Source organism: Heteronotia binoei, chromosome 21 (genome assembly GCF_032191835.1).
Source record: "Heteronotia binoei isolate CCM8104 ecotype False Entrance Well chromosome 21, APGP_CSIRO_Hbin_v1, whole genome shotgun sequence".
NCBI classification, from domain to species: Eukaryota; Metazoa; Chordata; class Lepidosauria; order Squamata; family Gekkonidae; genus Heteronotia; species Heteronotia binoei.
This window is the reverse complement of record NC_083243.1, coordinates 153,920,067-153,940,906: the sequence shown is the minus strand read 5'-3', so window position 1 is coordinate 153,940,906 and position 20,840 is coordinate 153,920,067. Positions and strand designations below refer to the sequence as shown.

At 42.9% G+C, this 20,840-nt stretch overlaps 1 protein-coding gene across 2 annotated transcripts in view; it reads left to right on the top strand.

The window, feature by feature from the left end:
• Positions 1–20,840, top strand: part of SLC22A18 (solute carrier family 22 member 18) — a 125,822-nt gene that overhangs the window by 50,300 nt on the left and 54,682 nt on the right. For both annotated transcript variants that reach the window (XM_060262167.1, XM_060262166.1), the window contains exons 6-7: positions 13,944–14,059; positions 19,451–19,561. In XM_060262167.1, coding sequence (XP_060118150.1) covers positions 13,944–14,059; positions 19,451–19,561 — 227 coding nt within the window. The remainder of the gene's footprint in view (positions 1–13,943; positions 14,060–19,450; positions 19,562–20,840) is intronic.

Here is a 20,840-nt window from a genome sequence, read left to right as displayed (position 1 = left end):
CTTTGTTTTGAAGTAGGCATGAATCATGGAAATGTAGTTTGTGCTTTGTCAGACATCAACTTTGACTTTATGGAAGCAAAAATGGAAATGAGTCATTCTTTAGATCAGTTTATTACGACAAACATCTTGTTTGAACATGGGAAAGACCAACAGAAAGTGCAATCTCTTTAGAGGAAAAGAAATTAACTGGAGTTGTATAGTTTTCCCCCTCCCCTTTGTATCTATCATATATTCACCAAAGCATTTAGCTGTAGTTCCATGTAAATAATTTATTTTACTTAAATCATATGCAGTTGTCTGCAACAAAATGTCTGAAACAGTAATTATTGTACAAGTACATAAATGAGTTATTAAATCTTGAAAAATCATACAAATATGACATTCACATATAAATAAAAAATTCCAGGAGATCTCCAGACCCCACCTGAAAGTTGGCAAACTTATCCTGCACTCTTGGTGGCTTATAATAATAAGCAAAACCTCAAAAAAGAGTGAGTTCAGTAAAATACTGAGACTATATCAGAAAATGGGAGTACATAATTAGTTTATCAGCTTTGGCACCCAAGCACCTTCCTGAATGGGAGAGATATCATTCTGGAAACATCAGCAGAGCATTCCAAGCCTCCCTTGTTGCAACCAGAAGTGGATCATCTGTCACTGAAAGCGATCATCAGACCTCATATGTCCAGTGCTGCATTAGGCACCTATGAAAGAAGGTGCCAGGAAGCCTGGGAGGGAATAAGGCAAGGTTGCAGACAGCAAGCTGGAGAGGATTTAGGGTTCTTTACAAGCCTCATTTTGGGCAGGAGCTCACAGGAGTGGAGCTCCGAAATCTCTAAATTTTATTTTGCTCTTTATTACGCCCCCCCCCCCAAAAAAAATACCTGCTTCTGGGCTTCATTGTTCAAGCCCCTGTGAGAATTTTGCTGAACTCTTAAGATTTGACAAGCTTTCTAACATTTTCCCTCACAAAAAAAATGGGAAAATAACCAAAATATGTAAAGCAGACAGATGGAAATCTTCATCATGCCACTGTGATCACATAGGATAAAGTAATTTAAAAAGTATGGTGGGAATAAGGTTTTATTATGACCAATATAATTCAAGAAGCATTTTAAGGTAGATGCTGAGATGATATAATTTAGTATGCCTTCTGGTGATGTCAGGGGTGTGTGGCTTATGCAAAGGAGTTATGTAAATGAGTTGGTCTAATGAGCTCTGGCATCTCTTTTTCTACAAAATGACCCCTGGTTCTTTATATCTTTTTATATTTCAGTGAGCAATCTGACAGCCTAGGGATAATTAAATGGGTAAACAAATGCTTCTTAAAAATGGGACTTGGTTCCTGGCAGGCATCAGGCCTAGGGAGTGACTGCTCTCAGGCCCCTTGAGAGATGTACACATGATGTGGGTTTTGCAGCTGCTTCAAAAGTTTATTACAGATTTTTCCAGGCAATTCTCTTTTGGGAAGTCATTCTATAATTCTGAGGCTACCACTGAATAAAAACCTTGCTCTGTGAAGAGGTTGTTTTGACCTCCTGTGACAATGAAACACAGGATAGTCCCAATGCAGATCTTAACTGGCAGGAGAGTCACATATGGGAAAATATGGTCTCGTGTCACAGACATGTAGATTACAAATCATTTGACACTGTAACTGTATGGGCCCTGTGCTTACAGATTACACTAATGTAAAGTGCTCCTGGCCACTATGCCACCAGAGCCTCTAGGTGTAATTGAGGACTATCCCCAGGCTGTGAACCTGTTGCTGAGGGGCAACTCTATCAGTAACAATTGGGGGATCTGAGTTTGCTTCATTAAGGAATTATATGGTTAGTATGTGTTCATTTATGGATGTAGAAGACAAGAGCCAAGAAAACAATAGGAATTTGGTGGAACTGAATGGAGGAAAAAAGGAAGAAGAGTCTGGAAGACACAATAATATATGCAGGAGAAGAAGGGGGTTTCCTTTATTGCTTGCATTTAAAGTGGGTTTCCTGGCATCTGATTGTTTTCCCCACAAGTCTTTTTATGTGTCTGCAATATATCAATGTATTTTTAATGCTAAGGTTGTTGGATTGTCATAACCTCATGTCTGAATTTCTTTGAGTACTTAGTATTCTTCATAATATGGACTAGACTCAATGCTGAGCTATTCTGTCATCCTCAAACATTTATAGATAGGCTTTGACTTTGGGTAAAAAATAAATATATTCCAGCCAGCACTGTTTTTCATTTTATCTCTATATAGTGACTACTATTTAGAGATAGCTGTCAAGTTTGTATTAGAGCTCTTTTGAGATCACCAGGGAAGCCACATTAAGTACCGCTGACTGTCTCCAGAGGCCAATATGCAATAAATAGTCTCAGAGCGCAAAGCGAATGTTGCAATATAAATGTTTATGCTAACTTGTCTTAGAGTCACAGTAGAAAACATGTTGTACGTGCTCACTGAAAGGTACTGCCATGCAAGTCAACTCCTACTTGGTTAAGTCTCTACGTATTGTGTGCCGCTTTCACTGAAATATTTGTGACTCAGATACCACAATTTATTCTTGGAGAGGGCTTCAAAGGTGTCAGCTGGAGTTGTGAGGTAGGAGTACTACTCTAGTTATATACAAACAGGACAGCACAATACCATCCCTAAACACAAAATGCTCCAGGAAATTAATGGATGGGGGAGGAAGGTACGGAACAAGAGTCTAGTGGGGTAAGACCCTCTGGTATATCTCTGTGTTTGTGTAATAATGGAATAATTACAGGAAACAAGGGGGGAGGTGTCTCCCTGCAGGGAGAGACAGATTAACATTTGTTGGGTGACCTTAAACCAGTTACTCTGTGGGGGAAAGGAAATCTGCATATGCCTCCCCCACAGCCCCTTGGAGGAAAGTAATAAATAACGCAATTTTAAAAAATGGGAAACAGGCTCAATAAGGCATTTAAAGAATAGTATGTGATGTCCTTTGACTTTCAAGGCTTCATACACACAGCAGAATATGTGTCATGTGTTGTGCAAGTACACATATTCAAGGATGGCTTCAAGACAGATTAAGCCTTAACAACTTAGTTAGGACTCAATACAAAATGGCTTGATACATCCTTTCCTCTTTACGAAGTGAAGACTAATTCCTCAGCCAGAAGAAGCCATTTCCTTGCTGGCTTTGCATGACTGGCTGTTCAAGGGACAGTATCATAATATAGTACAGACAGTGAGATAGTAAAGAAATTAGGTAGTTGAGGGATGTCCAGTTGTCTCTTTGGCAGGCAGCTTCCCATCTCCAGCATTTGGGCACCTGTTGCTACACAGATGACCAGCATGAGCAAAAAGAGATGGAGGAACAGAACCACACAATGTTGAAAGGTCACTTCTGGGTGAGTACCTGGAAATGATGTCACCATATCTAGGAATTTCCCTCTTCTTTAGGGTAAAAAACATCGAGATCAGGGAACTTCCTAGAACATCACCCAGAAGTAACACCGTGGCATTGTGCAATGCCATTCTGTCAGTCTCCCCACCACCACTGCTTGTCAGTAAGGACTGGAAACCCAATGTTAATTCTGCTCTTGACAGCAGAGGAGGTAGTTTCCCCCTCTTTTGAATATGCCCCTAACAGCCTGAAAACCCATCAGGTAAAGCCCTAGCATACCTTTCTCCCTGTTGTGTTAGTTTTCTGCATAATTCTTAGATAAAGTATTTTAACCTATTATTTGATGTAAATAATTTTTTTTAATCGGTATGTTTTAACAGTGTTTAAGCATTTTTCAATTTTAAAAAGTTTTATTGATTTAAACTACAAAACAGAAGCATTGGAGAGGATACATAAAAAGAGGGGGAAAGAAGGAAAAGGGACCTTTACAGAGTGGAAAAAACAGAGACAGAAACCAGTACGAATATATCAGTTATAATTCCACCTCCCAATATAATACTCAAATCTTTCTACCTACAAGTATAAAAATCTCGTTAAATGTTACCTTCCTTTCTTCTTTTACCAGGATAAAAAAATAATTCTTTTAATAAACTAGTAAAGCAATATACAACTAAACAGTTCTTCTTAAACACAAATTGAATACAGCCAGTTAGTAAAAAAAAAATTTCTTACAAGACTGTCTCAACATCAAATTTTACTAATTTAACTTACGCCTATAACAAGCACAAATTAAGTTGTTGATTTAGCAAAATCCTTATTGAAGGAAGCACATGAAAATCCTTTCTTTGTTCATAGCAAATTACATGAGATACATCAAATACAACTAATTACTTTGTCTATCTCCGTCTAAACAATTTCTCCTGCTAACGTATTAAAAGCAAATCTGCCAAATTACCAAGTCTATCAAATTCTGCAGCAGTTATGCTATTTGCCTTTTCACCGTCGATCCTATCTTCACATCATTAGAAGCAGTCTCACTAAATAGGCAAACTGTCAGTACATCTACTACATAGAGAGTTATGTTAGACTCATTAACATCACTTTTTCAAGATCTCTCTTATTCTTTTAAAGTTTAACATCTGTTCATTATTAATAGTTACATGTTTACTTATTCACCAGGAGAAGAAGAAGAAAAAACCCAGATACCAGAGTCCTTCTTCCCAGGGATTAAAAACTTTTAAGTTCCTTTAGTTTCTGCATCCAAATTGTATCCGAGGCAGCCCATTTGTCCACAGTTTATCTTTTGCTTTCACCTTACACTTTTTAGTCAGAGTTCCTTGTTTGGCCATTCACCAAAGCAGAAGCAAAAAATCCACAATCCTTTTTTCGAATAGCCTTCCAAATCCAAATTTTTTGATTAAAGTGCAGTTTTTCTCTTCTCAACATGGCCTGCCTCCTCAACCACCGCAGAAAGAATTCATCGCCATTTTCCCTTCTCCATTTTATTTTATTACAGCTTAACTTCTGGTGTAGTTTTGAAAATGCGTCAAAGGAGACCATCTTATTTTTCCTTTGTTTGTTTTGCATAGCAACAGTTTTTCCTTCTGCTTTCACTGCCACCGATTCACTCTCAACCCCTGTAGATTTGCCATTTCATTAGCTGTCGGCTCTTCTTTGCTCAAATCATTAGCTATGAGCTTAAAATAATCTTTAAGAAGCTGCGTAAATGAGATAAAATCTTCCTTCAAAGATCTGAGATTTGCACAAATATCTTTTCCATGTGCTATTTCATCAAATAATTAAATGGTGCCATATTAAGATGCAGATTGTGCATTCAGAACTCAGTCTCTTAGGTCAAATTGTATTTTCGCTTCTCTCCTGTTAGTCCCCGTTCTACAACAGCTTCAACTGAAGTTTTAAGAGGCATTCTTTCAGTTACAGTCAGATAATAGAGACAGAACTCTTTTCTGTATATCTCCTTTGTGTTCAGATCGTATTGTAAATTCTTGATAATCTCTGTAATATATATCCAATTAAAGTCTGGATCAATTTTAATAATTATATTCAAGCCAGTTTAAATAGTTAAGACTGCTCATGACGTTTCGAGGCCTTTTGAAGTAATCCTTGAGCTAATCTTTTGTTGATATGCAGAGTGACCCATCGGGGGTGGGGAGGTAAAGTTAGAAAAAACACCTACTTGTTAAGTAGAGTCGTCGCTTTAGAAGTGGAGTGTTTAACCATTTTATGTGTTCTTTTCATTCCCTATTATCATAACAAAGAAATAACATATTCTCAAACACAAGTTTGCTCTTAAATTAAACCCCCACTAATTAAAAGATATACCAGTTACATTTTTCATTGAGTCATCTGCCAGCTAATCTAGTTGATTTGGATCCACTGAACATCTATTCATATGCTGATTTCCTGTTCAGATATCTTGTTGTTAATGGAATGTTTTGAGGGTGTGGAACTTACACAGGTAGGGATATGTTGCTACAAGGATAGGTTTTTAGGGGACACATTTAGGTTAGGGTTAAACTTCTAATGCTATATTAATCTTAAGAGCCAGTTTGGTGTAGTGGCAGGCCTGGCGCTAGAACCTCGGGCACCCCAGGCCAGCACCTGCCCCACACACCCTCACGCCTGCCCCACTGCCACACCCCTGCCCATGGGGAGGGCAAGTGTGGCATCACAGCAGAGGAGGGCTGGGCAGGCTCCTGGCACCTGCCTCCAAGTCTGCGCTGTGCTGGCATAGCTCACCCGTAGCCCCTGTTCAGCCTTCAGGCAGAACCAAGAAGGCTAAGCAGGGGCTGCGGGTGGGGGTGTTCTCCTCTGAGCTTGGCTACCTTCATGAAGGAAGCCAGGCTCAGAGAAGCCACCATGCCACCCTCTGCTTGGCTGCTTTCACCTTTAAGGCCTCAGAGAAGCCACTACGCCACCCCCTGCCCAGCTGCTTTCACCTTTAAGGTGAGAGCATCCAGGTGTGGGTTGGTTCTCCTCTGAGATTGGCTTTCCTCGTGAGGGAAGCCGGGCTCAGAGAAGCCACCACACTGAGCCCCACTCAGGTGCTTTCACCTCTAAGGCGAGGGCACCAGACGGGGGCGGTTCTCCTCTGAGTTTGGCTTCCCTTGTGATGGAGACCGGGCTCAGAGAAGGCATGCTGACCTCCACCTGGCTGCTTTCACCTTTAAGGTGAGAGCAGCCAGGCAGGGGCAGTTCTTTTTTGAGCGCAACTGCTTTTGCCTTTAAGGTGAAAGCAGCTGCTTTTGCCTTTAAGGTGAAAGCAGCTGGGCAGGGTGCGTTCTCCTCTGAGCTCTGTTTCTCTTGCTAGAGAAGCTGAGATCGTTGGAGAGCACACAGCTACACGCTGTCCTAGTGCTCTCAGCTTCCCAGGTTTACAGCCTGGAAGGTTGAGAGCAGCAGAGGGAGGGAGTGCCCAATTTCACCCCATAGGTGAGGTGGTGCCCTAGGTGGCCACCTACCTTGCTTACTCCTGTGTGCTGGCCATGTGTAGTGGTTAAGTACACAGACTGTTATCTGGGAGACCCGGGTTTCATTCCCCACTCCTCCACATGCACCTGCTGATGTGATCTTGAGTCAGTCACAAGTTCTCACAGAGCTGTTCCTCTCAAGAGCATTTTCTGTTAGAGTTCTCTCAGCTCCATCTGCCTCATAGAGTGTCTGCTGGGGTGAGTGGAAGGGAAAGGAGATTGTAAGCTGATTAGTCATTACATGCATTCGTGTGTCAAAACTGATGCAACCTAACCAATTTTAACTCCAACTCTAGAATGTTTCTAAGAGTCTCAGTCTTTCTGTCTCTCTCAGCCTCAAACACACATAAAGAAAGGGAATACTGAGGCAATTTTCACACTTGGGCCATTTTCACACTGTTAGGTAGCTATGTAGTGTGCCAAGTATTACAAAAGAAGGCCTTCTAGTATGTTCCTATCAATTCTATTGCACTTAAAGCCTTTTTTGTCTTTACATACATAATCTCCAGAACAATCATCACAAGACTACAAACACAATAATCAATCATCGTGGCTTCTCTTCTTGCACAGCTAACAGAGAATGGAATGCACCAGTGGCAGGGACTCTGTGCCAGATGATTTGAGAAGCACTGAAAAGTTGTCAATATTAACTTTCCCTGAGTGTACACAGCAAAATGTGTCAACACAATTGTTCTTGTCTTTGCATTGGGGTGGATGGAATGTTTCATAAATCAGTGCACACAGGAACTTACCAGCATTCTCCCTGAGATCCAAAAAGAGGGACAGGTAGAAGAAGTAAGAAACACAGATAAAATATTTAGTATTTTCTTTTTCTTTCTTCTTATTTGGAGATTTTACACAGTTGTAGGGCTGCACAAAGAAGCTCTTTCAGAGAAGACTAAAGCAGTTACAAAAGCTCAAGTTTTCTAAAAAGGGGGTGGTTATTTCTGCCCCCTTTCCCCCACAGCCAGTAACTGCATCCCATGCTCCAAGAGGTATATTCCAGAACCCATGGCAGTGTCCCCTAGGACTTTAGGACAGACAATATGGACTATGTGCAGCTATGACTGAGCCTGCTATTATAACCCAGGGCTGTGAGGCATCCTCTCAGGCTGCTCTTGCCCTGTTTGACTGGTGCTTCAAATGTATTGCTTCCTGCAGCCACAGCTTCAGTTGCCTGGTGCAGTGATGCTGGTGTTGCACCTGCCTTTTTTATGCAGCACATTTTAATCCGTGACGAGAGAGACTGTTAAGACCTGGAGTGGCCAAACTGTGGCTCTTTTACACATATTGTATGGCTCTTGAAGTCCCCATTGGCCAGCTTGGAGAAGGCATCTGTCTCTTTAAATCACTACGCCAAGCCAAGCCAGCCAGCAGCTTGGAGAAGGCATTTAAAGTTAAAGTTGCTCTCTTTTCACCTCTCTCTTTCTCCCCCTCCCCTCATCTATTTGTTTTCTTTCCACTTTTCTTTCAATTTTTCCGTCCTCCCTTCCCTCCTCGTGGCTCTCAAATATCTGATGATCATGTCTTGCGGCTCTCCAACTTCTGACATTTATTCTATGTGGCTCTTGTGTTAAGCAATTTTGGCCACCCCTGGTTAAGGCAGACCCCTGCTTTTGCAAATCTCGGCTGGTTTAATTTAACAATTCTAACCCCCAGGACCATGTTCAAATTATAGAGTAACATTCACAAATGCAAAATGTCAATCCAATTTATTTAAATGCAACTGTGAAAAATGCTTCCAAGCTATCAACTAGTGTGAACCAGTGTCCCCAGAGCAGAATCCTACTCACAATCCACTTTGTAGAAGGGGCAGACAGTTCTGTGGGTTCATCTAGAGGTTACAGCTGGAACAGAGTGCCAGATATCCAGAAGTCCTTGCAACATCAGGAACTCTTCTTGTGAAGACGTTGGAGGAATCCTCAGGCTTGTTCATTCCCCTAGAAGCAGTTTCCCTTTCCTCCTGGCAAGATGAAGTGCGGTAGCTCTGTACTAGTGTTAATCTCAGGCAGTCAATGAAGAGTGCAGCTGTCAACATTTCCTGCTCCTTGCTCTTCCCAGCTTCTTCAGCTCTTCCTAGCCACAGCTGCTCTCCCAGGGAGAGTATTCCATTCTTCTCAACTAGCAGTTTCAACTCTGTGTCCTTTTTGGATCCAAAGCCTGGAAACAGGCTTTGCCTTTCAGAAAGCACTGCCTTCAGCACATCTCAATAATCGGGTTTTTTTTAGCAGGAACGCAGTTCTGGCTGGTTTGGCATCAGGGGTGTGTGGCCTAATATGCAAATGAGTCCCTGTTGGTCTTTTTCTACAAAAAAAGCTCCGTCAATAATAATCCCTAGTCCTTTCAGCTAACCCAGGCCTAATTTATATAATCTCTCCTCATGGTGGCCCTTTCAAAAGCATATCCCATGAGCCTTTGCTAAACATGCAAATTAATGTACTGTGTATATTATGCCTATGTTCACATCAGCTATGTGCTAGTCTGGTCTGGCCTAAGGCCTATCTGAGTATCTGCAGTCTACTAATTAGACCTAGGACCAAAACCATTTTTTCCAGTACAGGTTTACATAATCCTTAAGAAATGTTTTCAAATATAGTTCTCTAGTCTGTAGGTAGAGCCCAGTGAAGAATGGGCCTCTGTTCAGTGCAGCGTTCTATGATACTGTGGTCTTAGGGTTGCCAGGTCCCACTCAGGAAATATCTGGGGACTTTGGGGGTGGAGCCTGGAGGCTTTATAATAATACTAATAATAATACCTTTTATTTATATCCCACCCTCCCCGCCGAGGCAGGCTCAGGGCAGCTCACAACATATAAATACAATGTACAATAAAACCATAATTCACAATAATTACAATTATATAAAACCATCATTAAATCATTAAATCAACTTGTATTAAAATTAACATTATGGTGCTATGACTCAGATCTTCTATAAAATTCAGTGGCTAAAACATATCCAGCGAATCTTTCTTGGATCGGTATAAAGTGAAGGCTATTTTAAAGAGGTAGGTCTTGCAGGCCCTGCGGAATTGGTCTAGACAGCGCAGGGCCCGCACCTCCTCTGGGAGTTGGTTCCACAATAGTGGAGCTGCAATGGAGAAGGCCCGATCCTGAGTAGTCTTCAATCTGGCCTCCCATGGCCCAGGGATATTCAGCTGGTTCTTTCCAGCTGACCTCAGCGCTCTCTGGGGTTCGTATGGGGAGAGACGGTCCCTCAAGTAGGCAGGTCCTCGGCCATATAGGGCTTTAAAGGTAATAACCAGCACTTTGTAACGAACTCAGTACACCACTGGCAGCCAGTGCAGTCCACGCAGCCCCGGCCGTATGTGCTCCCATCTTGGGAGTCCCAACAACAGCCTAGCCGCTGCGTTCTGCACTAGCTGCACTGCCGGGTTCGGCACAAGGGCAGCGCTATGTAGAGGGCGTTACAGTAGTCCAGTCTCGAGGTGACTGTTGCATGGATCACCATTGCTAGGTCCCGGCGCCCAAGGAAGGGGGCCAACTGCTTCGCCCGTCAGAGATGAAAAAACGCGGACTTGGCAGTGGCCGCTATCTGTGCCTCCATTGATAATGAAGGCTCCAGAAGAACCCCCAAGCTCTTGACCCTATGGGCTGCTTTCAGCGGCACACCGTCAAAAACCGGGAGAGGAATTTCCCTTCCGGGGCACCGCGGCCCAAGCAAAGGACCTCTGTCTTCGTTGGATTCAACTTCAACCCACTCAGCCTGAGCCAACCTGCCATGGCCTGCAATGCTAAGTCCAGGTTTTCCAGGACGCAGTCAGGCCGGCTATCCATTAGTAGATAGAGCTGGGTGTCATCTGCATATTGGCGGCACTCAAGCCCTGCCTGAGATCTAAAGGCACATCATGGCTGTTGGAGCAGGGCTTCCTCACACTGGCCAGCTGGCTGGCAGTGGGGGAAAGCCTGCAAATCTGGAGGACCCCCCCCCCGGACCTGGGAACTGGTAAACCTAGTGGTCCTAGCAATTTGACAATGCAGAGCCTAAAATTCTGATGAAGAGAGAGATCATATATTTGCTATTATTTCCAATTGTCAGTTCCATAAAAATGTCTAAAACATATTTGAAAATTAAGATCTAGAATTGTAGCTAATTGCCATATAAATGCATTCAATTTTTGGATTGTGCAACAGTCAACAATTATGGTGCTGATAAACACTCTCACAAGGGAACATTGGTTTGCTTCACCACACCCCAGCAGATTGCAATTTGTTGCAATGCCTGTGCTTGAGGCTGTTTTGCAAGGTGATCTAATTATCAAATAAATATCCACTCTGGATTGTTCAAATTGCTCTCCCCAGCAGAATGTATGCATATTTTGCCCTTTGAAGTTCTTCAGAGGTATATTGTGAGAACCTTGACTGTATTGTTTAGGAGTTTCACTGATAAATAATGCAAAGTGACATCCTTGATGTCATTCAGTACCATACTTTATCTGCTTTAAGAACATATGGTGAATATGGCATTGTTAATTATTCTGTGATGGATAGAGGCAATCCTCTGGCATTGTCTCAGGTGATTGGGAGGTCATTCTTTTTGTTCTGATTGTTGGTGTGGAGGTTCTGTTTTACAATATGGTTTACTTGAGTTGTCTATTATCCTGTGGTGCAGATAGGAGTGTGAGAGGGTACAATGGGGAAAGATTTTATTGGTGGCGGTTAGAAACATGACAATTTCCATCTTTCTGTATTCAGCTCACTCTGTAATTATTAGGGTTCTTTCTCCTGATTTCTCCTCCTCAGTCTTACTCCAGGTAAATTCTAATTCTGTGATGAAAAAGATGGCTTTAGGCTAATCATAGAGGAATGTGGTGATTGTTACTGAATTCATTCTGTTTTAGCTGCTTGCAGCATTAAGGTCTGGGAGTGGGGAGTGGGTAGATTTTCTGAGTTACTGCACATATTTTCTCTGCAAGCATTGTCTGGCCTTGACTGTCTGTGTTCAAATCCAGTGAATGATTACAGATTCTGATTATACCTGCCAAACTGCTAGCAGTTGCTTCCTGGCTAAACTGGCAGAGATTATCTTGGATGCGATGTGAAACGTGCCCAGACTGCTTGTTTAATGTTTAATATTTATATGAAACCATGGTGTTTTGTGTAACTCAGGTAGTTTGGAGCCCTGCATATGTGAAAAGACACATGTTGGATTTACTTTTTTGAACCAGTGATCTTTATAAAATCCTGGTCATCCAATAATTGTGGCAGATTGTTTGATCCAGTAATTGCTATAAAATCATTGTGCATTCAGATTACTATCTGATCAGAGCATATGTGAATCTGTAGAGATTGTAGCCAGTTAGGATGGTGTCTTATGAAGACTAATGGCTTCTGTTGGTTTTTAGAAAGATGGAGGGGAGGGTGCAGGAGATCTTGACCCTACATATGTCAGGGATCACTTCTGTCTGTATCAGCACCCCGAATTAATAACTAGGTTGCTGACCTCCAGGTGGTGCCTGGTGATCTCCTGGAATTACAACTGATCTCCAGAAAGAAGAAATGCTGCTTTGGAGAGTGGCTTCCCAGGCTTCACCCTCACAGCTCCTGGAGTTTCCACATAGAGTTGGTAACTGTACCAATGCTACTCCAGTAACATTAGGGTTCCCAGCCTTCTGCTGGGGCAGGGTTTTCACCCAATTTTGGGGTCTCCAACCCGCCACCACGGAACTGGCTGGTGAGGAAGCCCCGTGCCCAAAGAGCACCAGCATGATGATGTCACCTGGAAGTGACGTTATCGCACCACGCACCTTACAAGGGGATGCTTTAGCATTTGGAAAAAACTCTGTGATAATCATAGATCTTTTCCCAAAGTGCTAGAGCATCCCCCCATGATATGCCCTGCATGATAACATCGCTTCTGGGTCATTTCATTGTGCCGCACGCACTTTGCATGCGCAAAGAAGATTCCCCGCCAGGAGCCAGCTAAGACCTGGCAACCCTAAATAACATCCCTCCAATTAGGATCCCCAAATCTCTTCAAGAGCAAAGTTAATTATAAGATGATGATGCTTTTTCCTCCTTCCTCAAAGAAAACAAATATCCATAGAGCTCTAGAAAAAAAGTAGTGTTTTACCTCACCCTGCATACCGGCCATAGTATTTTAGCCACTTTTGGTCTCTATATTGTTAAGAGGATCCTAACCCACTAGAGAGAATACAGAGGTTAGCATAAGTGGCTATCAATAAAGGTATAAGATTTTGAATATGTTGCATAAGGAAAGGCCAGTGCTGAAGAGACAATGGTTTCTCGCAGCCCTTTGTACAAGCTTTGGCAGTTGGGCCTCTTTTGGGCTACAGAATAAAGCTAAGGACTGAATTTCCTTTCTGCTAGTTATAATTCTTAACTGTTTGCTTTGTCTCAGTCTATGGCAGGGGTGTCAAACTCATTTGTTATGAGGGACAGATCTGACATAAATGAGACCTTGTCGGACTGGGCCATGTGTTTCATAAGATGTAATGCCAGGTAGTGGCGATAAAAACTTTATAAAGGTCACAGACAAACACAATTAAAGATTTTTTTAAAAAAAGCTTTAAATAAAACATGCTTAAAAGATTAGCACTCTTGTAATATTCTTTCTAACAGTCTCTGATGACTGAAGGAAGCAAGAGAGAGGGAGAAGGAAGCAGACTTGCTCGCAGGCCTGATAGGAGCCCTTTGGGGGCCTGATTCAGCCCTGGTCTAAAGCATAGAAAAGTTTGACACCCTTGGTCTAAAGCATAGAAAAGTTTGCTTCTTTGCTATTTTTTTTTTTTTGCAAACAAAAATGGAACTGCTGGTTGAAATAAAGTTAAAAACATGCTTGAGCATTAGCAGGAACAGGAGCAATTCTTTGTCCCAGAAGATGGGACTGGGATGTGATTTCAGAACTCAGGAACTATTGTTCATCTTGGAAGGCTGGGAATGGGACATGGCAGGCTGTATTTACATGCAGCTGAATTAAACACTCATTACCAGGATGTGTAAAATAAAAGAATTCAAGAATTCTAGGCCACAGTGAGAAGAGGCTTCACAATTACATAGGTTAGGGTTCGTAATAGTTATGTTTTCCTCTTTTCTTGCTTATAGAATTTATTTTCCTTGTTATGTCGGACTGATCGGGCAGCTTGTGTGTGTCTTGATGATCCTCCTTTTTATTCCTGCTCAGAAAAAATCACAGTCCAAAGGAAATGCTGCAGAACACAGTAAGTGCTTATAAGACTGGGTGATTTTAGTGGAAAGAGGGAGTCTGACAGACTTTCAGTGCAATCTGAACCAGAGTTATTCCATTTTAAACCTAGCAGTTTCAGTGGATGTAGAAGGGTGTAACTCTGCTTAGGATTGTGCTGTAAAGAGTTTAATTTAAAAAAACCCAAAGTCTGGCTACACAATGCACATTTCTTGGGTTAGGTGTGGGTACACCATGAGGACTTGCAAGTTCTCTGCTGGGAACACAATTCCTGGGCATGTGGGGTTTGACTGGGAGTAGAGTTGCCAGATTTCTGCTGCTGGTGGGAGACCTCTTGCCCTCCACCAGCCCTTCCTGCCATCGCTCAACTGGATTGTGGGAGAAATATGGAAGGAAAGTGGGAGAAACTCTGGTGTCATGACATGATGACATAATTTTCAGTGTGACTGGAAGTGACATCAAGACATCACCAGCAACACTCTAGCATTCAGTCAAAGCTCCGTGGCTAAATTCTAGAATGCCAGACAGTCTCTGGAAAGGCTCCCCCACACACATCAGTATCTTGCCAGTTGCCAGCTTTGGGCTAGCAACACTGTGTTATGGGTTGAAGGTAAGTTTCTTTCTTGCACCCTCTGTTCCAGTGCATCTCAGTCTTGCTTCTTTCCATTGCAGTTAGATCCTTTGCATATTATTTGGAAGCAAGTTTCACTGAACCGAATGGCACTTACTCTCAAGTAAGTGTAAGTAGAATAAGCCTTATATCCTTGGGCAATATATTGGCTTCAGTCTACTGCATCTTTGTTCATTTGCTCTCAGCTCGCATGCGCAGAGTACCTACTATGTGCCAGCTTTCACCCTGAGAATATTTACTTTTTTCTAGAAAGCACTGCTTTTTATCTAGAGCATTCAGATACTAGTGGCCTAGAGTGTTACTGTTCCATCCCACAATTTGACTTCAGTGTTCATCAGAAAAGTAATGAAACAGGCAAGAGGTTGATGACAGTGATGGTCATTGTCACACTGACTCTGGTATTGTCCAACCAACTAGGTAGCACATGAGCACATAACCCCTCAGTAGCCTTTTGCCTCAATAACTGTGGAGATAGGACTTGTCAGCCTCCGGCCTCTGTATTTGTCTGTTATGACTAATTCTACTTGAGTAAGCAAAATTATGCAATAGTTAATTTCATTTTTAAAAATTGTATTAATATCAAATCAGTATTTACAATGTTGTTGGGCCTCAGCATTTTTCAGACCAAGCAAAAAGGTGAGGAACAGAAGCTTCAGAGCGAGGGCTGAGGGCTAAGCCTTCCCTGGAACTTGTTTCATTTTAAGTAAGTAATAGACCTGCAGATTTCACTGAGCGAAAGCCTTCAGCAAAGAACTCAGATTGTGGAGGGGCATGCTGACACCAAGAAGCTTCCTTAGACAATGCACAAATGAATCACTAGCCATGTCTGTCTAACATGCCAATGGCTTCTCTGAGTAGGTACAGATATCAAAATGGAGGGATCTACAGTCTGTCACTGCAAAAAACGTAAACACATTTCTGGGAGGAAATGGTGTTAAAGTTGTATTGAAATAAAAGTCTTGCAGAAATTACATCATTGCTAAGTCTAAAACATTAGGACCAACTTGTATGTGTGTGTGGAGGTTTCCACAAATGAATTAAAAAGAATTGTGCCACTCTAATGCTTGCCTCATGGCACAGAGTGGTAAGCTATAGTACTGCAGTCCAAGCTCTCATGACCTGAGTTTGATCCTGGCAGAAGCTGGGTTCAGGTAGCCGGCTCAAGGTTGACTCAGCTTTCCATCCTTCTGAGGTCGGTAAAATGAGTACCCAGCTTGCTGGGGGAAAAGTGTAGATGACTGGGAAAGGCAATGACAAACCACCCCATTAAAAGTCCACCATGAAAATGTCATGATGCAACATCACCCCAGAGTCAGAAACAACTTGTGCTTGCACAGGGGACTACCTTTACCTTTTTAATGCTTGCCACAGCCCTGACCTGGACAGCCCAGGCTACCCTGGTCTTGAAGTTCTCAGAAGCTAAATAGGGTTGGTCCTGGCTAGTATTTAGATGGGAGACCTCCAAGAAATATCAAGGTCATAATGCGAAGGCAGGCAATGGCAAATCACCTGTGAACACCTCTTGCCTTAAAAACCCTACAGGTCACCATAAGACAGCTGTGACTCAATGGTACTTTCCACCAGCACAATGCTTGCCACAAAACATATGCAAATACCCCAGGCTTTGTTCTGCTTTTCTGTGTCTTGTCTACTCAGTAGAGTTACCAACTGGCTGCTTTGACTGGCACAGCTGGTTCACACACACACAGACACACACACACACACCACTTCTGGCTAGTGAGCTTGTTGGAGCAATAGGAGAGAGGCAGGGTTTTTTTGTTAACTATTAAGTGTCTTTTAAGGGTGAGAATTTGCTGTGATGTGCTATCACTTTGAGATCTTTGCAGTAGGTTTGTAGCCAAGTTTAACTTGCATTTTCATCCCAAGTATTTCTGTGCCTCAAGAACAAGTTCTCCAATCATTACAACTGTCTTGGAATGCCTTTTTTGCTTCCCTTTCCTTCCTGATATCCCCTCTGCCAAAAAGACAGAGGGGGTGGAGGGGAACAGAGAGGAAGTGCTATGCACCTTAGATGAATTACCGTAGTGTTTTCATCAAAGGATTCCTTTACTCCATCCTTTGACCCACTCAACTCTGTCCCTGGGTACAAGGACTGTGTTGAGCTTTCCCCTTTCACCTACAGGTTCTGCCCCTGTGTGGGACTCTGCCCTTAAGTGTGTTTCATCCTTTGCCAGATCCATGCCTTCTATGAGCTGGCAATCCAATAACTCAACCAGGGAGAAGGAAGTGATGTAACACTGCAAAAGGAGGCGGGAACATAGGTCTTATTCTCTGCAGAGCCAGCCCCACAGCCCCTGCTGCTCTTATTCAGAAGTACTGCTTGTTCCGCTTGTAGCATTTGTGCTGCAAGTTGATCACCCTGCTAAAATTAATATCCGCCCCCAGTGTTGAGGGGTGGATGTTGCTGGCATACAAACTGAGGAATTCTGTAAGTGTCAAGCTGAATTCCATGGACAATACAGCAGGGTGGTGGGGACTGACGTGAAAAAGAGTAAGGGTTTAAAGGCTGTCATTAAGATATGGGAGAGAGAATGGATTCATTCCCAGTGCTTGCTGCTAAATGTTCAACATATATCATCCCCCCCCCCCCAAGAATTCACACTCTCTTGAGCTTAGCATTTTAAGAATCTGAAGCGACAGCCAATCATGTATGGAGTTGGAGGTTGGGATACTTAAGATTAAATCATACTATACATTAACTTGAAGAAGGAACTGTGGGTAAAGGGAAAGCCGATTTTTATGTTGGTGATAACCCCATGGCGCAGAGTGTTAAAGCTGCAGTACTGCAGTCCTAAGCTCTGCTCACGACTTGAGTTCGATCCCCAGTGGAAGCTGGGTTTTCAGGTAGCCGGCTCGAGGTTGACTCAGCCTTCCATCCTTCCGAGGTCGATAAAATGAATACCCAGCTTGCTGAGGGGAAAGTGTAAATGACTGGGGAAGGCAATGGCAAACCACCTCATAAAAAGTCTGCTGTGAAAGCAATGTCACCCCAGAATCGGAAACGACTGGTGCTTGCACAGGGGACCTTTCCTTTTCGATAGCACCAGAGATTTCACATTGAGGACCCACACCCCAATGTAATATGTAATTTTTTAACTAGACTTTAAAGATACCTTTTAAAAACTGCACAGAAACCCCTTGAAGCATGAGAGCCTTTTACGCCAAATTAGAAATCACTTTTTTTTTAGCAAGTTGCATCTCAGTTTCCCTAGCCCAGCTCTCATTCTTCTCAGTTTCTAGCAGCTGCTGAGTGTCTAAGTTCCTAAAGAGCCACAGGGGCCTGATTCAGATCAGGAGTGTGCTGCAGAGAGAGAAAGGGCTTCAGCCTACCCCCTGCAACATTGTCTTGATACTAAATGCCCCGAGGGTGTTATTTGTCCCACTGGAGAGCTGCATGTGCACTGCAGCAGTGCAGCCCCCCAGTGGAACAAATAACACCCTCCAGAGCCTTTTCAGGTTTGGAAATTGGTGTGCAGAGTGGGGGAAGTTTGAAGCCCCTACTTCCCCTGCACCACTTTCCCAATCTGAATCAAGACTCTATAGTACTTGGCAGGGCTTTTTTTGTAGAAAAAGCCCAGCAGGAATTCATTAGCATATTAGACCACACCCCCTAATAGTAACATCATATTAACTCATTAGCATATTAGGCCACACACTCATTAGCATATTAGACCACACCAGCTGGGATAATCAAACGCAAGTGGAACTGGTGGTAGCTGGCTCCCACCCCCCACATGCCACCCCTCCCTCCATGCAGAAGCTGCAGCTGCTCCCACCAGAACTTTAAAGGCACCCACATACTCCAGCAGCAGTCCTTCAGAAGACAATGCCCACCACTCAGAGGCAAGATGCCCATCTGACAGCAATGAGGATCCTGTGAATTTAGGGGGAAGTGTTTGTAAGTTTCCTGCATTGTGCAGGGGGTTGGACTAGATGACCCTAGAGGTCCCTTCCAATTCTATATGATTCTATGAAGGAAGGAAGAGCAAATAGAGGAAATGACAGAAAGAAAGAAAGAAAGAAAGAAAGAAAGAAAGAAAGAAAGAAAGAAAGAAAGAAAGAAAGAAAGAAAGAAAGAAAGAAAGAAAGAAAGAAAGAAAGAAAGAAAGAAAGAAAGAAAGGATTGAGTGGAAAAGGAGAGAAAAAAGGAAGAAAGAGAATAGGAAGGAAAAGAAATGGAAAGAAAGGGGGGAAATAAAGGGGACAGGAGCAACTCACCTTTAAAACTGCTGACTCTCACAGGAAGCCCACTGCGCAGCACAGCTTGGCCCCCTGAGCACCGTTGGCCAGCGGGATGTTGTGAGGATGCCGCGCAAGCGTGACAGGCCCCCTGAGCCCTGCTGGTCAGTGGGACTTCAGGAGGATGCTGTGCAAGTGCTGCTCAGCCCCCTGAGCCCTGCCAGTCAGCCGAAACACTGCCCATGCCAGCAGGAACGGCGCTCTGGTGCATTCCAGCTCAAAAAAAGTCCTGGTACTTGGTAACTTAGTTTCCACCAGCAGCTGTGTCTTTAAAAAAAATAACATCTAATTTGGACCATAGACACCTTATTTCATTTTACAACTATATTATTGGAGATGAAGCTCCAGAGCACAATGTTGTTCAATGTACTGTGTATTTGTGTTTTGGGTGGAGGAGGGTACCCATGTTAGAGAGAAGACAGCATTTCTAAACAGCAGGTTGTGGTGGTCACAGGCTGTTACTTTACGGTAACCATCTGGGTCAACAGACTTAATCTCCTCTCTATCTCTCTCTAGGCATGCCCCACTCCAGCAGTTTGTTTAGCCTCAAAGAAGTCCTAAGACTGCTGAAGCTTCCAGGAGTAATGGATGTTTTCATAATCAAGGTGCTTTCCGGTCTTCCTATAGGTAATGTAGACTCCCTGTTCTGCAGATGAAAACCTGCCCTCAGCAGTCAGCAAAAAAAATGTATTTATTTAGCTTCAGCTGTAACACTTTATGTTGCAGAATCCAACACAAATAGTTACTGGGCCAGATCACACATGATGGCAGCCACCATGCAGTCTCATAGGGCCATCATGGGAGTCTCTGCAGCTGTGTGTATATCATGGATCCAGCATTAGCCCAGCTTGGGATGCATTTACACTACACCAAATAATGCATTATTTACTGTAGTGTGAATGCACCCTTTTATTCCAGTAGGTTTTCCAGAATAAAGAATGCTGAAATCTTCTCCTGCATGCAGCCATTTAGGGCAGAGATAAGGTTGCCAACAACCTGCAGGAAAATGTTCTGCTCCTTTAACAGAAACAGATATTATTTACTATCTGATGTTATTCACATGTGTGTCATGAAAAGCTTCCTCTGCCCATTTTCACAGGTTAAGCCTCTACTAAAGTGACCAGACGTTTCCCCCCCTCCAGGTTGTTGTCATGTCAACTGAATCTAGCAATTTTATGTATAATAGGAAAATTATTTATTTATAAAATTTATACTGCACTTTTTTGCCCTAATCAGAGCCACGAAGGCAACTAACAAATTCAAAACTTACATAACAAAAATGCATCTTAAAAACCATTGAAACTAAACAAGCACACATTAAAACCAAGTTAAAATGCACATGCATTACAATAAAGTACACATACATTAAACAACAATTAAAAACAGCAAGGAGAAGGGATCATTGAGGGAAGAAACAAAACGTCTTCAGCTGCTGGTGGAAGGCTGCAGCAGAAGGGGGAAAGGATAGTGTTCTAGAGTCTTTCTGCAGGAGAGAGTTCCAGAGTTCTGGTATCATGACAAAGAAGGCCCTTTCCTGGGATTCCTGTCACTTAATCTCAGAATTCAAGGGCATCTGAAGCAGGGCACTGGAAGATGACTGTAGCAATCAGGTAGGTTTGTAAAGGAGCAGGTGGTCCTTTGGATATGCTGGTTCCAAGCCATGTAGTGTTTTTAAAGTCAAAATCTGCACCTTGAATTGTACCCAGAAACAGATTGGGAGCCAGTGCAGAAAGTCTAAAACTGGCGTGATGTGGTGGTCCCTATGATCCATTTCTGTCAACATCCTGACAAGAGCATTCTGTACCAACTGAAATTTCCAAACACTTTTCACAAGCAGCCCCATGTAGAGTGCATTGCAGTCATCTAATCTAGATGTAACCAGGGCATGCAGCACAGGGGCAAGATT